General features: G+C 43.9%; 2 protein-coding genes across 7 annotated transcripts in view; one reads left to right on the top strand and one right to left on the bottom strand.

Moving 5' to 3' along the window:
- The first annotated feature begins 810 nt into the window (after positions 1–810).
- Positions 811–14,055, top strand: Aunip (aurora kinase A and ninein interacting protein). Of its 3 annotated transcripts, none has more exons than XM_005394827.2 (4): positions 811–987; positions 9,553–9,688; positions 11,130–11,945; positions 13,967–14,055. In XM_005394827.2, exons 1-4 carry the CDS (start codon positions 910–912, stop codon positions 14,035–14,037), a joined length of 1,101 nt encoding a protein of 366 aa, XP_005394884.2. In that variant the 5' UTR covers positions 811–909; the 3' UTR covers positions 14,038–14,055. The 3 variants fall into 3 exon arrangements, with proteins under 3 accessions (XP_005394884.2, XP_005394885.1, XP_013375107.1); XM_013519653.1 differs by lacking the exons at positions 811–987; positions 13,967–14,055 and adding exons at positions 6,511–6,571; positions 9,410–9,455 and having other exon boundaries at positions 11,130–12,140; XM_005394828.2 differs by lacking the exons at positions 811–987; positions 13,967–14,055 and adding an exon at positions 6,495–6,519 and having other exon boundaries at positions 11,130–12,140.
- The window catches only part of Mtfr1l (mitochondrial fission regulator 1-like), an 11,250-nt gene continuing 925 nt past the window's right edge, over positions 13,207–23,531 (bottom strand). For 2 of the 4 annotated variants that reach the window (XM_005394830.2, XM_005394832.2), the window contains exons 2-7: positions 21,124–21,254; positions 20,546–20,650; positions 18,301–18,410; positions 17,900–18,111; positions 16,477–16,798; positions 13,207–14,204 (exon numbers count right to left, since the gene is read on the bottom strand). In XM_005394830.2, coding sequence (XP_005394887.1) covers positions 14,099–14,204; positions 16,477–16,798; positions 17,900–18,111; positions 18,301–18,410; positions 20,546–20,650; positions 21,124–21,138 — 870 coding nt within the window. In that variant the 5' untranslated portion in view covers positions 21,139–21,254 and the 3' untranslated portion in view covers positions 13,207–14,098. Of the gene's footprint in view, positions 14,205–16,476; positions 16,799–17,899; positions 18,112–18,300; positions 18,411–20,545; positions 20,651–21,123; positions 21,255–21,392; positions 23,149–23,531 lie in introns of those variants that run through there. The other 2 variants (XM_005394831.2, XM_005394834.2) reach the window with 2 other exon arrangements.

Genomic DNA, 23,531 nt, shown 5'->3' with positions numbered 1-23,531 from the left:
CCTAGCAAGTGCAAGGCCATAGGCTCAACCCTCAGTAGTACAATGCACACGCACACACACACACACACACACCCCCATCTGGAGATGTTGGTCAAGCTTTTGCATTTCCTTTTTTTTTGGTACTGGGAATTGAACTCAGGACCCTGCACTTGCCAGACAGGCTCTTGTGCCACTGAGCTAGATCCCTGGCTAGCCTTTGCATTTCCAAAGGGATTCCAGCATTTCAAAAGTACTTTCACAACTGTTACCTCGCTTGGGCACTGAAGACTAGTTTGTTTAAGCCACAGTCTCTCTACTAACCACGCTGACCCGAACTCCTGGGCTGAAGGATTCTTATGCCTCAGCCTCCCAAATAGCTGGGACCACAGATACATGCTACCACATTCGGTGAAAATCTGGTTCTTGACGCCCAAGTTTTCGCTTCATGTTTTCAAAATTGTCTCCCACGTGACTTCGTGGTATTATTGTTTTAATTACGAAAGTAGTTCACAAACCCTAGTGTGGTGAGGGCCCCGGCTTTGGAGTCAGGGACCTGAATCCTCTGGATGATGGCGAGGACTCATCGGTGACACAGGATCACCTTGCGCTCGGGGGTTTTATATTTACAGTAAAGCAACACAGTTAAGCAAAGCGGAAGAAATGGGCTTCCTGGCACGACGCTGAGAACCCATTCATGCCCACAACAGCGTTTCGGGATCGCCTCTCGAGGTAGGGGATCGGAAAGAACGCGAACCCGACGCACGCGCGCGAACCTGCCGCGGCATTGGGCGGGGCTCCGGGGAGGGGCGGGGCCTGCGCCTGCGGCACGGCGTGGCCCCGCCCCCCGCGTTGGCGCGCGATCCAAACGTCGGCGGAGGCGGTTGTGTGGCTTCCCTGAGGAGACCTGTGGAGCCGCTCTCCTCAGCGCCCATGAAGCGGAGCGGCGCCGAGGAGGACGCGTGCGGCGTGTGGCTGGACGCCGAGGCGCTGAAGAAGCGGAAAGTGCAGGTGGGTGCGAGTGTGAGGAGACGGGAGCGTCCGGGGACGGGGGAGGGCCCGGGGCGCGAGGCGGGAGGAGTTCGGGGCGCTGGCGGTGGCCTGGGCACAGCGGGCCGGGAGGGGGCCGCTCTGGGGACTCACTGGCGAGGGCGGCCGGGCGCTGAGGAACGTCGACGGGCTGGGATGGGAGGGAGGAGAGACGCCGGCGGAGGGGAGGAGCGGGCTTTGTACCGAGCATTGGACCCGGGCCTGCACACTGAGCTACCTCCGCAGCCCTTCTTTCATTTTTATTTATTTTCTTTTCTTTGTCTTTGAGACAGGGTCTCGCTATGCAGTTCAGGCTGGCCTTGAGCTCCCTTTGTAGCCCAGGCTGGTCTCGAACTCGCAACGATCCTCCTGCCTCAGCCTCCCGAGTGCTGGGATTACGGGCGTGTGTCACCATGCCGGGCTATCCGCCTGCTTTCATTTTTATTTAGAGACGGGGTCTCGCTGAGTTGGGCAGGCGGGGCTCAAACCTGGGATTCTTCTGCCTCGGCCTCCTAGAGTACTGGGATCGCAGGTGCGTGGCACCACCCCCAGTTTAAGCAGTTAGAGTCTGACAGATTGAGATGATTTAGGTGAAATGGGCAAATTCTTAGAGAGCCACAGGGTACTAAAAATTAACTCGAGGAGAAACAATCTAAATAGACCTCTAACAGAGTAATACTTTTAAAACTTCCTGCAAAGAAGAGCACAGGTCCAAATACTTAAAGCATTAATACTGTTCCCAAAAAAATAGAAGAGGGGAAGATACTTCCCAATTCATTCCGATGCCAGTGTTTCCCTGGTACCAAACCAGACCTAGGCATCACAAGAAAACTGTGGGCCAATATCCTTTATGAAAACGGATTTAAAAAGGATTGAGCAAAGCCGGGCGTGGTGGCGCACGCCTGTTATCCCAGCAGCTGGGAGGCTGAGGCAGGAGGGTTGCCTTGAATTTGAGGCCAGTCCGGGCTACGTAGTAAGTTCAAGACCCTGTCTCAAAAAAAAAAAAAAAAAAAAGTATTAAATAAGTTGCTAGTGGTAAAGTGCTTGCCTAGCATGCACAAAGCCCTGGGTTCTATCTTCAGCACTGCAAAAGAAAAAAACAAAACAAAATAAGAGCAAATCTAGCAATACAAAAACCTGAAACCTTGTCTCAAAAAAAGACAAAAAAAATGAGCAAGAAAAATTTCCTCAAATATTTCTCAAATGTAAGGTTTCTTTTGGGAGGGGGTTGGTTTTTTGAGACAGGGTCTCAATATGTAGTTCCAGCTGGCTTTGAACTTACTATATATATAGCCCAGGCTGGCTTCAAACTTTCAGCAACCTTTCTGCCTCAGCCTCCTTTTTTCTTTTCTTTTTTTTTGTCTTTTTGAGACAGGGTCTCCCTGTGCAGTTCAGGCCTACTGTGAGCATACTTTGTAGCCCAGGCTGGTCTCGAACTCTCAGTGATCCTCCTGCCTCAGCCTCCCGAGTGCTGGGATTATAGGTGTGTACTACCACAGCCGTCTAAGGTTGGTTTATTTTGTTTTTTTGTTTTTGTTTTGTTTGAGACAGGGTCTCGCTATGCAGTTCAGGCCAGCTTTTGAGCTCACTGTGTAGCCCAAGCTGGTCTCGAACTCACTATGATCCTCCTGCCTCAGCCTCCTGAGTGCTGGGATTACAGGCGTGAGCCACCACGCCTGGCTGTAAGGTTGGTTTAAATTTGAAGATTAAATACAATATATTAATATAGCAAAGGAAAAGAACCATGTGATCATCTCAGATATAGGGAAAAAGCATTTGACTAAAACCATTCTGAGACTGAAATATTCAGTAAGCTGGGCATGTGTATAGTTCCAGCACTCTAGGAGGCTGAAGAATGTTCTTTTTGGGGGGTAATGAAAAATGTTCTAAAATAGCATTATTAGCCAATGTTTATACTTTATGAATATACTAAAAAACCCTTAACTGGATACTTAAATGAGTGAGTTTTATGGTATGTGACATATTTCTAAGTAAAACTGAAAAGACTGCTAGGCATGGTGGTACATGCCTATAATCTTACCCTTGGGAGGCTAAGGCAGAGAATCGCTGCAAGTTTGGGGCTAGTCTGGGCTACATAGTGAGCTCAAGGCCAGACTGAACTGCATAGTGAGACCCTGGCTGAAAAAGCAAAAACGAAAAGTATTAAAAAGAGAAAGGCTTTGTGGAAGAGATGGCATTTTGAAGTAGACTTTAAAGGAAATGCCACATTTTGTTGAAAAGCAGTGAGGATGAGTGGACGTTCCAGAAACAGTATGAATTGTGCTACAAATACAGAAATATAAGGGATGTTGGAGAAACTGAAAATGAAAATTAGGGAGGTCCCCAGCACTGCCCTTGGTTCTGATACCAACTGGGAGTGTCGGGGGGCCCCCCAACTACTCTTAGGTGTGGTTGTTCACTAGAAAGATACATAATTGACTGAAAGCTGTTATGCTCTTGGTTACAGCTTATCAGCAGAGTGATACAGATGAAAGGTAGCAAGTGGCAGGGGAGAGGGGCATGTAGGGCAGAATCTGGAACTCCAAGCCTGAAGCTTCCAGTGAAGCACTGGACAACTCTGCTTTCAGCAACTGTGTGATAATACACACACAGAATACTACTCATCATGGAAATTCACTCGAGTCTTATTGTTCTGAGTTTTTACTGGAGCTCAGTCCCATGGACATGGTTGACGAACCTGTGTGGCTGACCTGTTTCCAGCTCCCGTGGAGGTTGAGCTGAAACTGCATAGCTCCAAACTAACAACACAACTGACTTTGTTAGCATAGACAATATGGTGTGATCCAAAGGCCTCCAGGTTAAAAACAAACAAACCTCCATGAAGAAGTATATTCCAGTGCTTTAGAGAATACCTGTCAGGAGCTGACTGCAAAGGCCAGGATCTCTCTTTGGGTGAGATTCTTTACTACACAGCAAGTAATACAATTTGACCAAAATGTAGGGCATTTGTAGGGGAGATAAAGGTTACATTTGGGGAGGTAAAACAGTATCGTGTTGTTGGCAATTAATGGAAAGCATTTTTTTTTTTTTTTTTGTAATGGAAAGCATTTGATGTAATGGTAGCTCTTTCTCCTTGGAAGGTTGACTAGAAGAGCTTGGAAGATACTGCTCATGTTTAAGAACTAACAAGGGCCTAATCTGGGATAGTAGTTGAAAATTAATCACTGTTCATTGATTATTGGTCTCTGTAACTATATGTCTAATGCATTTTTATCCTTAAGGGCCCAAATGGGTTTGGGGTTGGCAGTGTCTCTTAAATATTTTTCAGACTATGTCTGTGGTGCAGTTATCTGCAGCTCTTAGTGTCTCTTGCCTTTTAAAATCTTTTGCGCCTTCAGATCTAATTACTACAGTGATCTCTGACATCATGTATTACAGTTGTAATCAACTGTACATTCATTGTATTACAGTGACTTCTGACATCTTTTGAGTGAGAAAACGCTCATTAGCAGGGAGCACCCTTTTGTGAGGCTTGCTAATGCCAATGGGTATAGATAAATCAGGTTTCTAATTTAGGAGTTGTGATAGAAGATACTTTTCTCCCTTTGGCATTTTTGTTAGGTTTAGGTGAAAAATCAGTGCCAGGTAGTTCTAGAGAAGAATCTTGCAATAATTTTCTGTTGTTAGATTAGTTGGAATGAAAACCTTCAGAATACTCAGTAGGTGTATCCTTCCATCCCAGTTGTGGTCTAGACCTTATGTATTGCATTAGTTTTAGTGTTAGAAGCTTTTCTTAGCTTTGATCACAGTATGAGAAAAACTTGTTTTCTGAGAGATGTATGGACATATTGAAAATGTAATGAGTAGGTACTGTATATATAAAATGACAACTAAAATCTGTCCTTGTGTATCTACCTTCTAAAACCATTTATTGAGTCTAGTACCTATTAAGCTATATTGTTATGTGAAAAATAAAAAAATTACCAAACTATTAAGTTTGATAATTATCAGATTATCAAGTTCAAAAGAGTTCTGTAGATTGGAGAGTTCTGAAGCAGATTTTGAATTTATATAGCCATATGTCACTTAATGATAGGTATATGTTGAGTATATGCATACCTCCTAAATGGTGTAGGTTAGTCACTCTGTGTGTGACCTCTTGATGCAATCTATAGACAGGGAAATGCAAGATGTTTTAGGCTTCTGTTAGTGTGACCTGGCATAGTGTTTTACAGTAAAGGTTTTTATGAGTAGGAGTACAATCACACTAAAATATGTAATACATAAACCAGTAGCATCGTTGTTTATTGTCATTATCAGGTATTATGTAGTTTGGAGTTACATACAGTACATAATACTTATTGATAATAAGCCATATTTTATACTATTCTTTTACACTGCACTTTTGTACTATTCTGTGTACATCAATATCAACAGAGATATGTGAATAAAATAATGTGTTGTACTCCAATGCTGTGATGGCTATAATACCCTTGTGAGGCTAATGACTATTCTGTTAATAATTTAACAAAGGTGATTTAAGAGATGCCCAGTGATGACAATCCTGACAACCTTTCTGGTCAGACTCCTTGACCAGGCCTCCTTGGGTATGCTTACGTAGCTCACCCTTTCCACCTAACTTTTTTTTTTCAGTGCTGAGGATCTAACTTAGGACCTTGCGCCTGCCAGACGGGCACTTATGCCACTGAGCTATATCCCCAGGCCTCCTTTCCACCTAACTTGATGAGGCATGGCAGTGCTGATTAGAGTTTCTATCCCAAATGTTATCATATTAGTGGTGTGAGGAACTAAAAAGCAAGAGGGGGGTCTCAGTGGTGATGCTGTCAGTCGTTCTAGTAGCGAGAAGAGAATGAGCCTTGCAAAGCATAAAGGACAAGGTGACATGGCGGAATCTAGTAAATAGCACTTTCATGTTTTTAAGCCATGTCAATGTGTGTGGAAAATGTGACTCCATACACAAATTCAAGAACAAAGTGACCATTATGAAAAAAAAGGAAGTTGGATCAACTTATATACTAGTCTCACTGTGTCTTGCCTTTTGGCCAAGATCAAGTGCAAATTATGTATTAATCTTTTCCTTTTTTTTTTTTTTTGAGACAGGATATCACTATGTGGTTCAGGGTGGCCTTGAACTTACCATGTAGTCCAGGCTGGCTTCAAACTTGCGGCTGTCCTTTTGCCCCAGCCTCCCAAGTGCTGGGATTACAGGCCATGTGCCACCCATGCTTTGTTCTTAAGGGCATTCTTACAGGGTAAGAATTGTTAAAATTAGGTTAGTGCTTACCAAGGGCTTTGATATGTAGGCTTTCTTACACTCTGTAGTGTACACACGAAGGCTGCTTTATATTGAGGGTAGGGATAATCAGCCAAAGATCCAGATCCAGGTGATGTTCTCATGCATAGTCTCAACATTCCACTGAGATAAATGTGGATCCCTGAAGCCCTAGGTATTCTAACTGAGCTAGAACTGGGACAGTATCACTTCTGACATCACTTTGACCTCAGAAAGGACCTTTCTTCAGCTCCTGCTAAGTATGGCTAACCTGGTGAAAAGCTTTATTTTTCAGATATTCTGCCAATCCAGGTTTTATTTTCTGGTTACCTGTGGTTTTCTAGAGTTTTCTTAGAGGACTTAGCATAAATATAGTACTTTAACTATTTATTAATAGCATGTCTCTTTTCTCTCTTAAGCTGTGAATTTTTCCAGGGCAGACACAGTCTGTTTTGTTCACTGTATTCCCAGTACCTTGCATATAGGTATTTAAATATTACACACATTATTTCACATATCTGTGATCTGGGTCCCACAAAATTTAAAGAGCTGTGTGCCAGCTTGGCTTCCTCATAATGTGTAGACCACATCCCATGAGTGAGCACCTCAAGACAGTAAAACAAGTGCATGGCATTATTATGATGTAATTTTGGAAATCATATAGTGTTACTTTCTTCATACTATGCTGGTCAAAATAGTCTCCAGGTTCTCCCCAAGTTCAAGGTGAGAGAATATGGACTTCTCCACTTCATGAGAAAAGTATAATAGATTATAAAGAGAACTTGTGAAGTAGGAAAGATGGTATTGGTCATTTTTGAAAAAAGTGAGTTTATAGGTTTCATATTTAGAAAAAATGTTGGCTACTCAGGTATATTTTGTCTACTTGTAATCATTTGTTGAGACTGTGATGATGTGTATCCTTTTGATCTCTCAGATTTTGACTTTATTCAGATTCTGGTTCTCTCTGCTTCACTTTGGGTAGTTTGTACTGCTGTCTTCAGGATTAATTATGTTTTGTCCTCTCTAAACAATCTCTATTGTTAAGCCCATCTAATGAATTTCCTTTGGTTCTCTCTTTAGGTTCATTTTTCCCCTTTAAAATCCTTGAGCATATTCATAGTAATTATTTTAACTATGAACTTATCTGCTAATCTCGTTATCACTGACATTGTTGGAGTCTGCTTACATTAACTGACTCCCCTCTACTCTAATTATAGGTATTTTTTTGTTTGTTTGTTTGTTTTTTTTTTTTTTTTTTTTTGTTTTTTCTCCGGTACCGGGAACCGAACTCACGACCTTGCGCTTGCCAGGCAGGTGCTTTTGCCGCTGAGCTAAATCCCCAGCCCCTATAGGTATTTTTTTGTTTCTTGTCTAGCAATTTTTTTTTTTTTTGTATGCCAAGGCCCCATGAATGCTACATTGCTGAGTGTCTGGATTTTGTTTTCTTTAAATAATACTAAAAGTTCTTTGGGCAAATAATACTTGCTAATCAGCTTGATATTTTCCAAATGTTCTTTTAAGCTTTGTTACGGCAAGTTTGGAAAAGCTTTTGCCATAAGGCTAGTTTAGCCCAGCTACTAAGGGATGATTCTTTGAGAGTTCTGTTGAGTACCCCTGGTGTTCAAGGCCATCTCTGTTCTAGATGGTGGGAACTCATGTCCCACACTTGTATTAGCTCTGGGAATTGTTCAGTGTGCAATTCCAGCTTGCATTGTCTTCTTTGCCTGGCCTTGAGGGGTTTCACCTTCATATGTAGCCTTAGCATTCAGTGATTGAAGGATCTACGTGCATATTTCTGGAGGTCTTCCTTCGAGCCTTAAATTCCAGCTACCTCAGTTTCCCCAAATCCCAATCTCAATCTACCCAGTTCATTAAGACTGCACTGGCCTGGCCTAGCAGGTGTTTCCAGGCAGAAAGCTAGGCTGAACACAGGCTTACCTAACTTGTTTCTCTCTTCTCAGGAATCACAGATTACTCTCTGTTGTCCATTGTCCACTGTTTTAAAACCTTTTTGCAGGAGGCTGAGGCAGGAGGATTGCTGAGTTTGAGGCCAGCCTGGGCTACAAAGTGAGTTCAAGGTCAGCCTGAACTGCATAGGGAAACCCTGTCTCAACAGACCAAAAAAAAAAAAAAAAAAGTATCTTTGATCTAGTTTTCTAGCTGGTTATGCATGGTAGAAGGAAAAGTTCCCTACCAGTACTATAAGAAGTTGAAATATGAGTTTTACATACAGGATTTCCTTTTTCTTTTAACCATACAGCTTAGCTTCCAAATGTAAAAATGAACTGAAATTTAGGTTCGAGTTTCAACTTACCTCCAACTTGATGTATTAATACTGACAAATGCCGTTTCTTTGGCAGTTATAGCCAAATTGAACCAAATACAGTCCTATTCTCCCTACTTCTCAGGCTTTCCAAAACAAGCAAATCAAAACAAATTACAGTAAATAAGGATGAGGCTACAGTCACAGTTAGTTGACAAAACTGACTTTTTACACCTCTCTTGCCCACTTTCCCATTCTACACTCTAGTATAAAAAGGCTTGAGATCCAAGTGTGGCAAAATTGGTGCTGCTTCACTGCAGCAACGTGTATATAATTGAGTAATGGCAATGGCAAAACTAGCATTGATGTAAACTCAAGCTGTATGACTCTGGAGCCATGCTCTTAGCCATTATGTGACTCTTTGGAAATTACTGAAAATGAGTCAACTGTTGATGTAGAATCATTAATTACTAAGTTGGTCATAGTACACACTTTCAGTTCCAGTTACTCAGGAGACTGAGGGAGGACACTCGCTTGAACATAGGAATTTGAGACCAGCCTGGGCAACTTAATGAGGCCGTATCTCTTAAAAAAAACCAAAAAACATTATTCTTAAATCTAACACACATCATTTCTGGACCTCCTTTAATAAATGATGTTTGTTTAGTCAGCTTGATTTCTATTGGAAAGCATAAAGATTGTGCTATAGTTGGAATAGGTGATTCCTCAGAAAAGCACTATCAGGACAGCAATAAATGGTGGAAGATTATGTCCAGCACACACTATCTAGAGAAAGAATAGGATATAAGTGGAGACCAGAGTCTAGGGTGGTTTTGTCACTGGTGTTATTAAATCTCTTCTGTCTGGCATCTCATTTAATATTACAGGTTCTTGAGGGCCGGGGATTTAGCTCATTGGTGCAGTGCCTGCTTGGTAAGTGCAAGGTCCTGAGTTCGATTCCCAGTACCAAAAAAAAAAAAAAAAGCTTGTAATATTATAGGTTCTCTTATTCTATTTCTCCCCTTCTCAGACACATTTAAGTACACCGGGCACCAAAATGTTAACACTCCTTCCTCGAGAGAGAAAGCCTCTTTCTTTCCCTCAAAGAAGAATTCCATCTGCGGGCATTAAACAAACCAGCATTGCTTCCTTCATCTTGTGGCCAGGTATGGTGACCCACCTGGGGGTACTTCACTGTCCAGGGAGCAAAAAGGAGTGTTCATTTCTCCATGTTGGAACATTTATGAGACACAGTAAAACCACTGCGTTGTCAAACTTAGCTGACCTCCTGTGTTACAGAAACACAAGAAGTCATTGCTTTTTGGAAAGCAATATACACGTGCTTTTACCAACATACTTTTCTAGTTTTATTTTACTCAGTCTAGTACTAAATATTTGTATTTGCTGAGGGAGCAGTGAGGAAAGGTGTATTTGGGAGCTGTCTCGTAGGAGACTAGTTTAAGAGCAGGGTTCCTGCCAGTTGGAGGCTGTGGGAGGAGTGCTCCAACTCTGACTCAGGCTTGCTTTGTATAAATCTTCAGAGTGCACTGTCCCTTCCCCAAATAAAACATAAACTCTCTTTGCTTACATAACAGGGGAGAGATTTTTTTCAAAACACTTCCCATTTATATATTCTGGTATATCTTACAAGGTCTTTTTGAGACAAGGTCTCGCTGTGCAGTTCAGGCTGGACTTGAGCTCACTTTATAGCCCAGGCTGGTCTCAAACTCGCAAGGATCCTCCTGCCTCAGCCTCCCGAGTGCTGGGATTTCAGGCATGTGCCACCATGCCCGGCTATTTTATCATTTAATATTGAATTTTTAGGCAAAGTTGAGAACTCCCATAGAACAGTTTCTGCAGTATAATTCTTGTTGGAGAAGGAAAGAGGAAATTAATCATTCTGCTTCTTTGTGATTAGGTCTTACTTGATTTGGGTAGGGTGGGAATCTCATGTCATTCATCCTTAAGGCAGCACAGGATCTGTTCCATGCTTGATAAAATGGACAGACACTAGTAGTTGTTTTTAATATTATTGTCTTTTCTGGTTCCTTGGCATCCTAATTATGTATTCATTCCCTTTCCTATGAAATGTTTGAGGAATTGGGAACCTATGTTCTTTGTACTGTTGCCAAGTTTCAGAGTAGTATAGTTAATGTGACTTTTGAGACCTCACAAAACGAGTGTGTGTTGAGCATTTTTTTAAAGGAAAATATTTAGGACTAAACATTTGGCCAGGATCACTATTTAGTAGAAATTATAGTGAATAAAAAACAAGCTAAACTGATGTGCCCCATGTTAAGCTACATAAATGAAAATTAAGCTGGAAAAGTAGGCTGTAGTATGATGCCATGTTTGACTTTATTAGGTAGAGGTAGGCATGGGAAGCACCCATATACAGTATTTCATTAGGGGAATATAAGATCTTATTTTAGAAAGAGCATGAAAGAATAGGAAAGAATAATGAAATTGGAAAGGAAGATCAGCTATAAAGTTATTTGAAAAATCTTAAGTAATCCTGCCCTAGGTAGTAATACTGGCTGGTACTGACTTTAGAAAAAGCCAACTATTTTACTACATTGTAATATTTGTCCACTCCTATTTTACTAGGAATGAAAGAGGTTGATAACAAGAGAAGTGCTTCATCTCATACAGAAAGCCAAACCAACAAACAGTCCAAGAAAGATGCAACTCAGCTAGACTGCTTGATCCAGGACTTGGACAATGACTGCATAGCCTCCCCTCTGGCCACTTCAACCCCTGAAGACATCCAGGAAACTGGACTTTCTCCGAAGTCCCACAAGACTTCTGGCCACCACAGTGTGAGAAACCCATTTTTGACTATGCTGTCTTTGCCTCAACCTAATACGCTAGCCTGTTCTGGAAAGAGTAAAGCCCCACTGGCTCTTTCCTCTACTCAGGACTTGGAAAGTTCTTGTTTGCTGGACCAAAAGGAGGATTCTCCCAGGAAAAGGGAATGGTTTTATGGATCTGAAAAGAGCTACCAGGTCATGGAGCGACACATCAAACCACCTGGGGACAAATGCCATCAGCTCTTGGACAAAGCTAAATCAGAAAGGAAAGTGTCTGCCAAAGAAAATGGGCAGCCTTCTGTGCGCTTGCAAACTTGCAGAGAATCCTTGAGTAGAGAAAACGCAGAGTCAGTGAAACAAAACCCTTGTCTTGTTTCTGTGTTTTCTTGGGATAGTGACAAGAATGACAAAGAATCCTGGAGTCAGCTTTTCACTGAAGATTCTCAGGGCCAGCGAGTCATTGCCCACAACACCAGAGCTCCTTTCCAAGATGTAAGCAACACCTGGCATCAGGGCCTAGGGCATTTTCCAGCCAAGCCTTGGGCTGAATGCCAGGCTGAGCACACTCAACTAAATCTGCAGCCCGATTTGCTCCTTACTCAGGACTCTGAAGGTAATCAAGTTATCAGGCACCAATTTTGAATGTGTATATGAGGGTTTGGTTCTGAAAACATCTTCAAATGGTAGAATGTAGGAAAATACCTTTTAGGTGGAGGTGGGAGTTGAAGTGGGAAGGCAGCACGGGATTAAGCTGTCATTAACAAGCACTTTGTGTAAATAAAGCAGGCAACTGCCACTGGTTGAGACAGTGTGACTGGAATCATGCTTTTCCCTCAGGAAGGTGAGTGGTGAATTCCTTGAATGAGTCTGCGATGAGTACTGTGGAAGCAGGGCATGAACTATCCTTTTGCTGAAAAGTCCATCATTCAGCCTGTGCAGGGACCCCTCTTCCTGTTCAGATGCCTGGCTGGGTCTTTGCTTCTTTTCATCTGTGGCTGAAATCTTACCCATTCACCTAAGCTTGGAATCATTCCTCATGCTATTTTGAGAGATAAGGCAAATTCCCCAACCCAGGTGTACAGAGCTAGGAATGGGAGAGGAAACAGAATGGTGATAACCTTATTTTTTTGTTTGTTTGTTTTATTTTTCTGGTAACTGTGCAGCATTTTAAACATACACTTTAAATATCTCCCCTTAAAAATTTTGAGCAGTAAAACAATCTAGATGTGACTGATAATATTTCCTTCACAAGGTAGAAGGGAACTTGTCCTCCCTTTCTGGGAGGAAATCCCCTTTGTAAAAATTTTTAATGTTTATAATGCTGGCTCTGGTGGTAATTAGAACATTACCAATTTTTTTTTTTTTTTGGTCTTTTTGAGGCAGGCTGGCCTTGAGCTCACTTTGTAGCCCAGGCTGGTCTCAAACTTGCAATGATCCTCCTGCCTCCGCCTCCCGAGTGCTGGGATTACAGGTGTGCACTACCAATTTTATTTTTTGAAAAAGCAACTTTTTAATAATATATGTAGTGTCACTGCTGTGGGTTCTAACCTACACAGGAGTCTATTTGGCCTATGTTCTATCCAAGGCATCAGCCAACAGGTGCAGTTACTCATGTTGCAGGTGTGGTACCCAAGGCTTAAACAATCTGTAGGGGGCAAATCTGCAAGTTATAAGATGGAACTGCTTCTAAGAGTTTCGGGCAAATTCTCTTTAGAAACTCCCTGGAATTTTTTTCTTATTAAATAGCAGGACCTTATAAAGAAAGAGGGGAAGCCAGAAGCCTGTTTAAGAAAGTTCATATACTTTAAATTAACAGGAATCCTCTATTCCTAAGGGATTCAGGGTGACCACAACTCAGAAATGGACAAAGAAAATTTCTCCAAATCCTTCATTTAATGCCAGGTAGTGTTTCAACCCAAAAACACACAGTATACATACCACAGAGAAAGGGGCCCCAAGGGCATCTGAGTCATGCATGATGCAGTAGGTGCAAACCTTGGCCCAACCCAAAGAAGAAGTCATTCCAGGGCCTGGAAGAAGGATGGCATGTTCTTTCCCCTCCTCATTTCTCTCTCCTACTGGACTTAAACTAAAGTCCATGGAAGAAAAATTTTTTAATCAGTGGAACTGATGAGGCTTCATGGCCTTGGAGGGTAGATTTGGTTGTACAGTATTACAAAATATGCTTCAGAAAAAAACCACCTAGGCTTCCCAGTTGCAGCCCAAGTATTGGCTGGTCCAGTAGCCCGTCCTCTCCAACTACAGGGAAGGGGGATTGCTGGGCACTGGTGTAGGTTTATGATAGAGCAGTGTAAGATCTTCCTGCCTTGTGAACATGTACATAAACACAGTCCTTTCCCTAAAGCCCTGCTGTCCTATAAGGAAGCTGCTGAGAGTGAGTGACAGCTGGGCACAAAGTGTCTTGTGAGACAAGTTATGGGATCTAATGCAGTGAAGTCATTCATTTAGGACCTATTTTCACAGAGGGGTAAGAGAATACAAGAAACATCTATCTTACCCCATAAACTAAGCCACTCTACACAATTACCTGTAAGAAATGTCTCAGCTCAAACCACAGACCTTAGCTTTTGCTAAGGTTTGAAGCATGGAAACACATAATCCAGCTCTTCTCTTTCCAAGCTCTAGCGTGTCAGCAAGACTGTTGCAGAAGATTCCTAACTGAGAGGCAGAAACATCTGCGGTGAGGAAGGCAGCTATTGAAGAAATTCCAGGAGCATGAGACTGAGTTTGCAGGGTGGAGTGCTATCAGTTTCCTTTTCTACTGATATCTTCTTCCTTTAGAGCAAACTTCCTTCTTAGGACCTCAGAGATAAGCACAGCAGGGTCTTCTTCCTTCATTAAACTCCGGGTCCTAGAGACAAAACAACAGCTTCTATTTAGAAGTACTTGCTCGGACCCAGGCAGCACTCTGCCTGCGCACACTCTCACTGAATCCTCACAACAATCTTTTGAGGTAGGTTTTATTACAATGTAGACCCTCTCACTGATAGATAACTGAAGTACAGAAAGACATGCTGTTTGTCCAGAGTCACTAGCCACTCACCAAGAAAAATTAGTGAATCCAGACTTTAAAATCAAGATAACTGGTTCCAGATCTCCTAACTAGAATGTTTTACTATATCCACCAGTGGCTATAAAGTGTGGACAAAATAAAGGACCATCAACTTATTGGAGTTGGCTGGTAGTGGCTACACTTCTGTTTCCACTTTCTTTTCTCAGTAGCATTTTCTTGTAGGGTTTGCAGGGGAAGAGACTAAAGACTTGACCATTCTGACCCTTATTAGTTTTGGGAAAAGGTGTGCTGAAGATTTCCTACTAATTTGTCTACAGACTTTTTAAATAAGAGATCCAGAGTCAGCAACACATTCATATCATAAACTCTGGGGAACAAAATCAAAAAATCAACTCCAGGGGGCTGGGGATTTAGCTCAGTGGCAAAGCGCCTGCCTGGCAAGCGCAAGGTCGTGAGTTTGGTTCCCGGTACCGGAGAAAAACCAACCAACCAAACAAACAAACAAACAAAAATCAACTCCAGATTGGGGTAGAGTCAAACTACCTGATATATAAAGTGAGTCCTAGATACACAAAAAATAATTGAAGCTGTAGTCAACCTACATACATCCTTGCTATTTTACAGTCGTTAGGCCAGTGGTGGCAAACCTTAGAGCTTTCCATAAGACAGCCTGCTGTGCCACGCATGTCATAGGTTCGCCATCACTGCTTTTTAGGCAATAAATGAAGGCAAAGGTTGACTATTAAATCTTGAAAGTAAAATCAAGGAATTGCCTGTGGTCTATTAACATTTCTGAACCTTTGCTCACTGGGCTGTGTTACCATTTTTAGTCATTGTCCCAACTCCTCTATTACAAGGGAGAAAAGATTTCAGAGTACAAGTGGGAGGGAGGAGGGGCTTGACAATAAGGATCTTGGATACAGTTTGGTTCAAGAGGAAAGTAAGAGAAGTCTGAGAGTCAATCTATAAAACATTGTTCCCAGAAATATGCCTAAGGCAGAGCAAAGGCAGCAGCAATAACTGAATTTGGGGATGTAAGGTAAGTGTGACTAAAACTTGGTTTGGATCCTAAAGGATTACTGCCAGGAATCAGTAAGTTGCTTGCTCTCGTCTAGTTTTCAGAGGATAGTAAGGCCCAGAAGATAAAAATGAATCATTGTACAATATAATCTTCCCTTCAACAGGAACTTCATCAATTCTAGAGAGAGATCTCACCTCCAAGCCCTCTAACAACTTTCCCTGCATTAACAAATACAGCTGCACCAATTGGGTGGTAGTTATTTTTTTTTTCCGGTACTGGAAATCGAACTCATGACCTTGCACTTGCCAGGCAGGTGCTGTGCCACTGAGCTAAATCCCCAGCGCACCGCCCCCCCCCCTGCTTTTTTTTAAAGATAACTTTTTTTTTTTTCAGTACCAGGGATTGAACTCTCAACCTTGCTCTTGCCAGGCAGGCACTTATGCCACTGAGCTATATCCCCAGCCCTGGGTGGTAGCTATTAAAACCTGGATCTTAAACTGAAATGCCCAGGGATGTGTATTTGAACAAGCTCCTGTGTGAGCCCCAAAAAGAAGCTGCTCAGACCACACTTGGAGAAACACTGTAAGAGCTTTTCTGCTAGGTAAGTTTCTTGCTTCAGGTGCAGGCCTCCCCAAATTCCCTGACACTTCAATATAAATGGTTAAAGCTCTGCTACCTGGGGATTCTGCTTAACATGTATTTTTAAAAAATGGGAGCCGTTCTGATGGGCAGCCAGGTTAGGGACCTATTTATGAATTTTAAAAGCCTTGTCCTCAAATCTCAGAATTTGTCGGGTTTTGCATTATGGACCACCATGAAATTCTTCCACCAAAACCACCAGAGATATAAGCTGGAATAGATGAGCCTTCTTGTAAAATCCCTACTAGTCTAACTTTTGCCTCGGGTGACTTATCCTAATAAATGTAAAGTGTTGCTCAGACTAGGGGCACAGGCTCTAGCAAGCAGGTAGTTGGCAAGCTCTGTGAACAAAGTAACATGGCTGCTCTGAGAATTTACTATCTTAAGTTTGCTAGATCATTGGCCATGGGTGACTTAAATTAATCACTAGAGCTCCTTGTCAGTACTTACAGATCCTGGCTCTGTTTTATCCGGTGAAAGTCTTTCAGGATACCCATCATGTCTGCAAAGCTGCTGGCCTTGGACAGAGAGATGCAGTCATCCTCTTCTGATGAGCTGTAGGTAGCTTTGTGTTCTGGTTTACAACATTCGGGGCTGGCAGAACAAAGCAGGGGGACTGATGGAAGCTCAGGGACCTCTACCTCAGTCTCCTCGGTGATGTCACTAATGACAAAGGAAGTTGTAGAGTGGAATGAGGATCCAAAACAAGGTAAGGGAGAAGAGACATTTGAACTTCCTGGAGATAAGAAATCTGGCGTTAATGAAGTCGAAGCTGAAAGAGAAAACAATAGGCATGGATGGACATGGGAGCTGCAGTTTAGCAGTGATATCTTCTCCCCACAAGCACTGCCTACAGAACATACTCATTTCATGGCCTGACAACATGATGTTCTGGAAGAGTCCAGGATGCTATCTATAGCCAGTGTAGTCCCTCTACTATCCTTCCCAGTCAGGGGCTCATGAAGATGGACAAACATTGGGCTTTTCCAGTGATGGCCAAAGAAACCATCCTGTAAAGGGTCTGGCTCCTAAAAGCTCCTATTTCACAGTGGGCTATGGAGTGACAGCCGTGTTTTAAACCAGCAAGAGTGACAGAGGCAAGTCCTGCATTTGTCCTTTTCTCTGAGACAGCACTTTTAATTCTTCTTTGAGTTGAGCAAAACTAAAATTTTCGTGGAGAGAATTTCTACTATTTCTAAGAAACATTTTGAGTTTATATAAAGTACTCCTGTTTGTCTCTTGGATGACAAAAAAAAAAAAAAAAGTAGCCAAGAAACAGAAAAGGGAAATTTAAGTACAATACACTTCCACGTTGAGGAATTAAGAACATGATGATTTCAAAGAGAATAATAGGATATTTCTGCTTTACCAACTGATGAAGTTTGGGAGCTATGACTTTGAGGTGTTGAGCATGTTGGGAGAGATCTGTTGGCTGCCTCAGTTCAAGGCAGGCTCTCATCCATTTCTAGTGGTTCTGCCTTAATCCAAGCAGAAAGTTGGGGGACAGAGATTTCTGATAGAAAGGATATCGAAAGGGAAGTAAGTGCTTGAAAAGGATATGTCTTGTGGTGGTGGAAAATGCGTATACTGAAAAAGCTGTTGTAGGCTCATTGAATATATAATCTTATAGACACCAGGAAGAGGGCACTGGTTTTTATGCCTAAGGGAAGGAATCTGCCTGGGGTGACAGGCTAAGTAAAGATCTGTTTTTGACCAAACCATTCAGCCCAAAATGAAATTATCCAAGGACACACAGGTTAGCTGGGTCTCAGGACAACCTGAGCCTTGGATCCAAGTCTTTCTGAATCAAAGACCACTATTTCCCTTATCTCTATCCTGTTCAAAAGCCAGGGGTAAAAGGACAGCCTCTTACCTGCATCAGCTGCCACTATCTTGGCAATCTGGCTGCGCAAGTGGCTCAGCTCATCCTGCAGCTCAGTGGTACGGCTTAGGGCTGGCAAGGCTGGCTTCTTGAGGGCCAGAAGCCTCTCCTCAGACCCACGCAGGTTGGGCACTGAGGCATTGCGTTGCATGACAATCAGAGGGCTGGGCTTCCAGGTATGCCTCAGGGGGCGTGTATCACTCCTGAACCAGAAAAAGACAAGTATGTCTATCACAGACAAGCCATTTGCCAGCCCCCTCCCCGCCATCCCCAGTCCACAGCCCTCATTTCAATTGCCTTCAGCCTCTCACAAGCACCTTCCTTGCTGCTTGGCACTTTGGGAAGAGGTTCCCTACCCTACCCTCTAGTAAACTGGCTACTGCCTTAGCTACCTGACCCGGGCATATGTCTCCTCTTCATCTGCAGCAATCCAGGCAATGTCAGCCAGAGTAGGGACCGGGGGCACATCTCTCAAACACAGGTCAGAGATGTTGGGCAGGGTCTGTGAAGAAGAAAAATTCCTTATTTATCGAGGGTCTTCTGGTCTGTGTTACCTTTTAATAGTGATGGCTGGTGTCTAAAATCATTTTGCCCTTTGGTTATCAAAATATAAGTCATATAGAACTTGTTACATTAACAAGAAATTTTTCCTGGCTAACTCTTAAACCCTTATAGTTAACTGAGTTGGTTTGTTTTTTGAAGCTGGGGATTGAACCCTATAACTAATTAAAATCTACATTGTTACAGCCCTGTTTTAAGAAAACATAGTAATCTGAATATTTAGATTTATTTTTATGTATTTATTTTTGAGATAGGGTCTCCCTATATAGTTCAGGCTGGCCTGGACTCATTATGTAGTCCAGCCTGGCCTTGAACTCACAGAGATCCTCCTGCCTCAGCCGCCCGTGTGCTGGGATTATATGTGTGTCACCATGCCCAGCCTGAATATTTACATTTAAATAACAAGAAATCATTAATTATACAAAAGCAACCATAGTGGGAGCTCCTCACCTCAAAGAACTACCACCAAGGAACAGAACAACTAAGTAAATGATACCATATTAAATGAAATTAGGAGGATTCAATCATATGCTGACTGATTAAAACAAAGTACAAAAACATGTATCTAGAAAAACAGGAACTGCATGAACTGTCAGGACTGTGATTATAGGTAATTTATTTTGCATTTTTATTCTCCATAGTTTAATATATCGTATAATTTAAATAATCTATAAGATTTTATTAAATATTTACAACAAAAATCTAGGAATAGTTAGTAAAACAATACACACACCTATACATAAGTTAAATACAAATGTTTCTGATACAGATTGGGAGGTGTGTCAGGGGTTAAAGAACCTAGGACTCAGGAGTTAAGTGATAAACGACCGTCACACAGAGGAGGATTTCTCCTGACCCAGGAGTTACTGCTAAGATGGGCCATTTCAGGGAAGCTTCCATTTGCTTTCCTGGATTAGCTTTGACTGTTCTACCACTCTTATAAATTAAATGCGTTAAACACAGATAAGTACTTAGCACAGTGCCTGACACAGAGTATGTGATTAGTAAATGTCAGCTATACAAACTCCTGCTCTGAGGAAGCTTGTGTCCTTGATTGTCTATTCAGAAGCATCTGGCCAACAGACTAGACTGGATAGTCTGCAGTCAAGTATAGGGGCAAATTCCATGGAGTCAGTCATACCTAGTTGTATCTTTGTTTCTGATGCTTCTGAGGCAGCTAGGACCCCAACCTGCCCATGCCCCTTAAGCAACTCTGAATAGTTGGCAATCTGGGTCATGGGACAGGCCCCTACTGAGACACAACCTTCAGCCCCATTCCTGACTCTAATATCAATCCTAACACCACTTCAATCTCCAGATCCAGTCCCTTAAAAATTTGTAGTTAGCCTCTTATATACAAACTCAGTTCCTTCGCTTCTGTTTCTACCTGGGCCAATGTCTTTTCATACATATGTTTGTCTCTTTTGTTTAGGCAGAAAGTTTAAGTATTTTACATCCCAGCTTCCCAAACTCAACACACCCTAATCATTTAACCCAGAGCTGATGCCTTACCACAAGTTCCTACAGGAAGGCAGTGGGCAGCTACACAGTTCTCTACTACAGAAGTGGATCTCACAGACCTGTACCAGGCAGGAATCTCTGCTTCCTGGCCCCAGAGGTATTCTGAAATAGCTCAGTAAAGGAGTGGCCATATTTGGCTAGAAAGAGGAAGGGGGCTTGAGGACTCAGAGAAACACTAAAAATAGTGGCTAAGTGGCCAACTCATAGGGTTAGCAGGAAAAGCAGAGTTCAGCTCAAGAGTCACAGTATTCAGTGTCCATATAGGGACCTGCTAGGTTGCAGGCAAACACCTCAGAGCAGAGTCACTTAACAGAAAGAAACAAATAAGAGATACAAGATTATTAATTTATGAGCAAACTGGAAGTCTGACTGTTGTGGTCAGGGCTTATGGTGGCCAGGATCTATTACACGCTCTCAGTAAATACTTGACAGAATGAAAAAGTGACCAGGAAAGCAGGCTGCACTGGCAAATGCCAAGAGGTCTGAGGCGCACAAGCAGCCCTGTCTTCACACACCCTTGGGCCTCTACTTTCTTTGCCTTTCCAGCACACTCACCTCAAAGGATGCCCGGGGACATGGTTTCAGGGGTAGGTTGGTCCCAATTCTTCTCACTACACTTCGAGAAGATCCATGTGGCTTATTTTGCCAGATTGGGATAGTCTAGAGCAAAAAGACAGAGACGGTCACATCTTCAGGGACAGTGATTCCAACTACTGTTTTTGTGCTGTCCTCTTCAGCAAGGAGAATAAATTCCTCACTTCCAAGGACAGGGCCCCCTCTGGGAATAAATCAAGTCTCAATTATGAGTGAGGGCAGGTTCTCAGGTTGCCAGCCTTCACCTGCTGCTGCTAAGGTAGTCACTCCTGGGAGGGCCCAGTGAAAGGCTAGCAGTTAGTTGTTTGTAGGGACCATTGGGGCTTCTCTCTGCACAAAAGGCAGAAACATACTGACTTATGAACAAGATCCCAGTAGGTTCTTCCTGGGAGAGGAGGTGGAAGGTTAGCCTTGCTCCAATTCCAGGATTCCAGAGGAACGGAAGAATGAACCAGTCTCAGGGTCTTGTACAGCACTTCAGCAGGCCCAGTGCTCATTGATCCCACATTCCTTATTCTGGCCCTGGGAATACCCCTTACCACATTGGCTTCCATTCCTGATACTTCAACCAGCTCCTGCACCGGAAGCACAAGGCAGCCTCAGGGCACCTTGAAGAGGCCGGAGGTGGTACTTCATATCAGGCCATCTTGAGAACACCAGATTTCCCTTCCTGTGAAACAAGCCGCACAGTGGGGACTCAGTAACCAACACATCAGCCCACAAAACCAGCCCCTGTAGACATCTGAGACCTCTGACGTTTCATAGGGGAGGAAACCAGCCTACAAGGCTGCCCTCAATACTGACTTACCTGGGTTATGTTCTTTCTAGACTTGCTGGGTAAGCTTGGCCAACCCAGGGAGACTTCCAGATCTCTAAAGTTTCCTTAGGCAAAACTTCAAAAGACTAATGCACAGCGGTGCATGTCTATAATCCCAGCACCCTGGGAAGCTGAGGCAGGAGAATTACAAGTTACAGCCCATCTTGGACAATTTACTGAGACCCTCTTTCAAAATAAACAATAAAAAAGGGCTGGAGATGCAGCCTAGTGTGAATACTTGGGTTCCAAAAAAAGCTGGGGGGGGGGTAAGGGGTGGGGAGAGAACTCTTGGTAGCTACAAAGCTCATGGGAGAGCCAAACTGAAGGTACTATCTAAGTCCAGTATTCCTTCTTGAAGATGAGACACAAAAGCACAGTATTTGCCATCCAGCCTAGCAGTGCTGGGCCCCTACAAGGGGTAAGAATCCACAGCCAGCTCATACTAACTCAGTCTACTGAGCTACAAGAGCTAATTTCCCTCCCACCCTCTCTTTCTCCTGGCTTGATCACCTGCTGGCTTTTGTGGCCATAGTCAAGCGTTATGGAACCTTTCAGAATGTTGGTTTATCTATAAAAAGGAGACAGGAAAAACTGCCACTCTAGGTTACCTTAAGGGTCAGTGAAGTGGGTATTTTAAGGTGCTTAATGAAATTTAAAATATGACACAGATGGGGAGTCAGTCCTGACTGCTCTTCATAGCTGTCCTTGCATGGTGAGCAAACACAATCAGTGAGCTCATGTGTACTCTGGTTCCTGAAACCCCAACAATACTTTAGTACCAGGCCTTGTGCTGGATATTGTAGGGGTTATGAAAGAGTAAGACAAAGTCATGCTTTCAAGGAACTCACAGTGCTGCAGAGAGGCAGGACCTGGACACTTTATTTTAAGGAAGGCTGAGAATAAGGCATACTAAGCAGGTGGCCAGGTAAGTTCAATGCCCTGATCCCATGATGGGTTCAGAGGCAGCAGGAAGGCAAGAAAAACAGCAGCCTGAGCACAGGTGCAGCATAGGAAGTCGAGGGATCTGTAAAGGGGCAGAAGATTAGAAGGCTGTAAAAACAGACAAAGGTGGACTCGGTTGTCAGACAGGCAAGGAATGCTGGGTGAAAAGTCGCTGGGGGGCCTGAGACTGGACCAACAGCTCTCTAGAGACCTCCCCTGGAGTGTCCTCCTTTTACCTCGGGAGAGGAGGGGTCATTTTAGGAAAAGGGAAGATGGAGAGAGAAAGGATTTGTCTCAGGTCACTCAGTGGTCCTGCAGTGAAGAAAGCACCAAATGTCAGGTCCAGATTCTGCCGCCTCTGGCACAGGCTCCATCTTTTCAATTCACTCCCCGCCCTTTATCAAAGTCGCCCAGTGTGCCAGGCTCCGTGCTGAGTGGCAGTGCGTGTGAGAAGTTCACTCCACGGTGCTGTTAGCCACTCCCGCCGTGCCTCCCCTCCAAAGACTCGGCTCGCCTAACCCTCCGGACACAGCCGCTGGTATCTTTCCAAAGCCCACTGCTAATCATCTCGCTCCTGCGTTTAAAACTGGCTTGCTAGGGCCAACAGGATAAAATCTGGACTCCTGAGTACGGGCCGAGGGACCCTGCACGGTGGCCAGCCCCGTTCTCCCTGCCCTCTCTACGCCAAGCTCCCGGCAAGTGACGAGGCCTGCAGTCGGGCTTCACATCCACTCCGCCTCCTCCTCCGCCCTCTGCCCTCCGGCCACGCTGGCCGACCAGCCCTCCACACGCCACCTCCGCGCCCCTGTCCCTACTCTTGCCTCCGCGGGGAACCGGCACCCGGGCCCAAAGCTCATCCTTCCTCATCAGAGCGCTGCTCAAGCGCCCCGCTCCCACCCTGCGACAGGGTCAGGCCCTTGCTCTTCACGTTCGCTCCCCTTCCGAGGCCGCTCGAAACAGAAACTAAAGAACTCCGCGGCGCGCGGCCGATCCCGAGGCCGCGACTCCCCCGCGCCGGCCGCCCGCGCGTGACCTCCGTGGACTTCAGGGGGGAACGGACAAGTTCCTTCGCCGCCCGCCCCACGTGCCAAAAGGCAGAGGGCTCCCGGTCCCCCGGGCCGCGCGGCCGTTCGGCGCCGTCGCGCGCGGTCTCCGCAGGAGACGCGGGCTGCCCCGGGGCAGGACCTC

Source organism: Chinchilla lanigera, unplaced genomic scaffold, assembly GCF_000276665.1.
Source record: "Chinchilla lanigera isolate Chin_1 unplaced genomic scaffold, ChiLan1.0 scaffold00051, whole genome shotgun sequence".
NCBI lineage: Eukaryota > Metazoa > Chordata > Mammalia > Rodentia > Chinchillidae > Chinchilla > Chinchilla lanigera.
Note: the sequence above shows the minus strand (reverse complement) of the source record. Positions and strands in the feature narration are given on the sequence as shown.

What these genes read in the sequence shown, in the direction of transcription:
- Aunip (XM_005394827.2), top strand. Translation starts at nt 910, where the DNA reads ATGAAGCGGAGCGGCGCCGAGGAGGACGCGTGCGGCGTGTGGCTGGAC. An exon ending in TTCCTTCATCTTGTGGCCAG is followed by an intron (nt 9,689 to 11,129) that starts GTATGGTGACCC and finishes CTATTTTACTAG; the next exon opens with GAATGAAAGAGGTTGATAAC. An exon ending in CCTTACTCAGGACTCTGAAG is followed by an intron (nt 11,946 to 13,966) that starts GTAATCAAGTTA and finishes AGCTCTTCTCTT; the next exon opens with TCCAAGCTCTAGCGTGTCAG.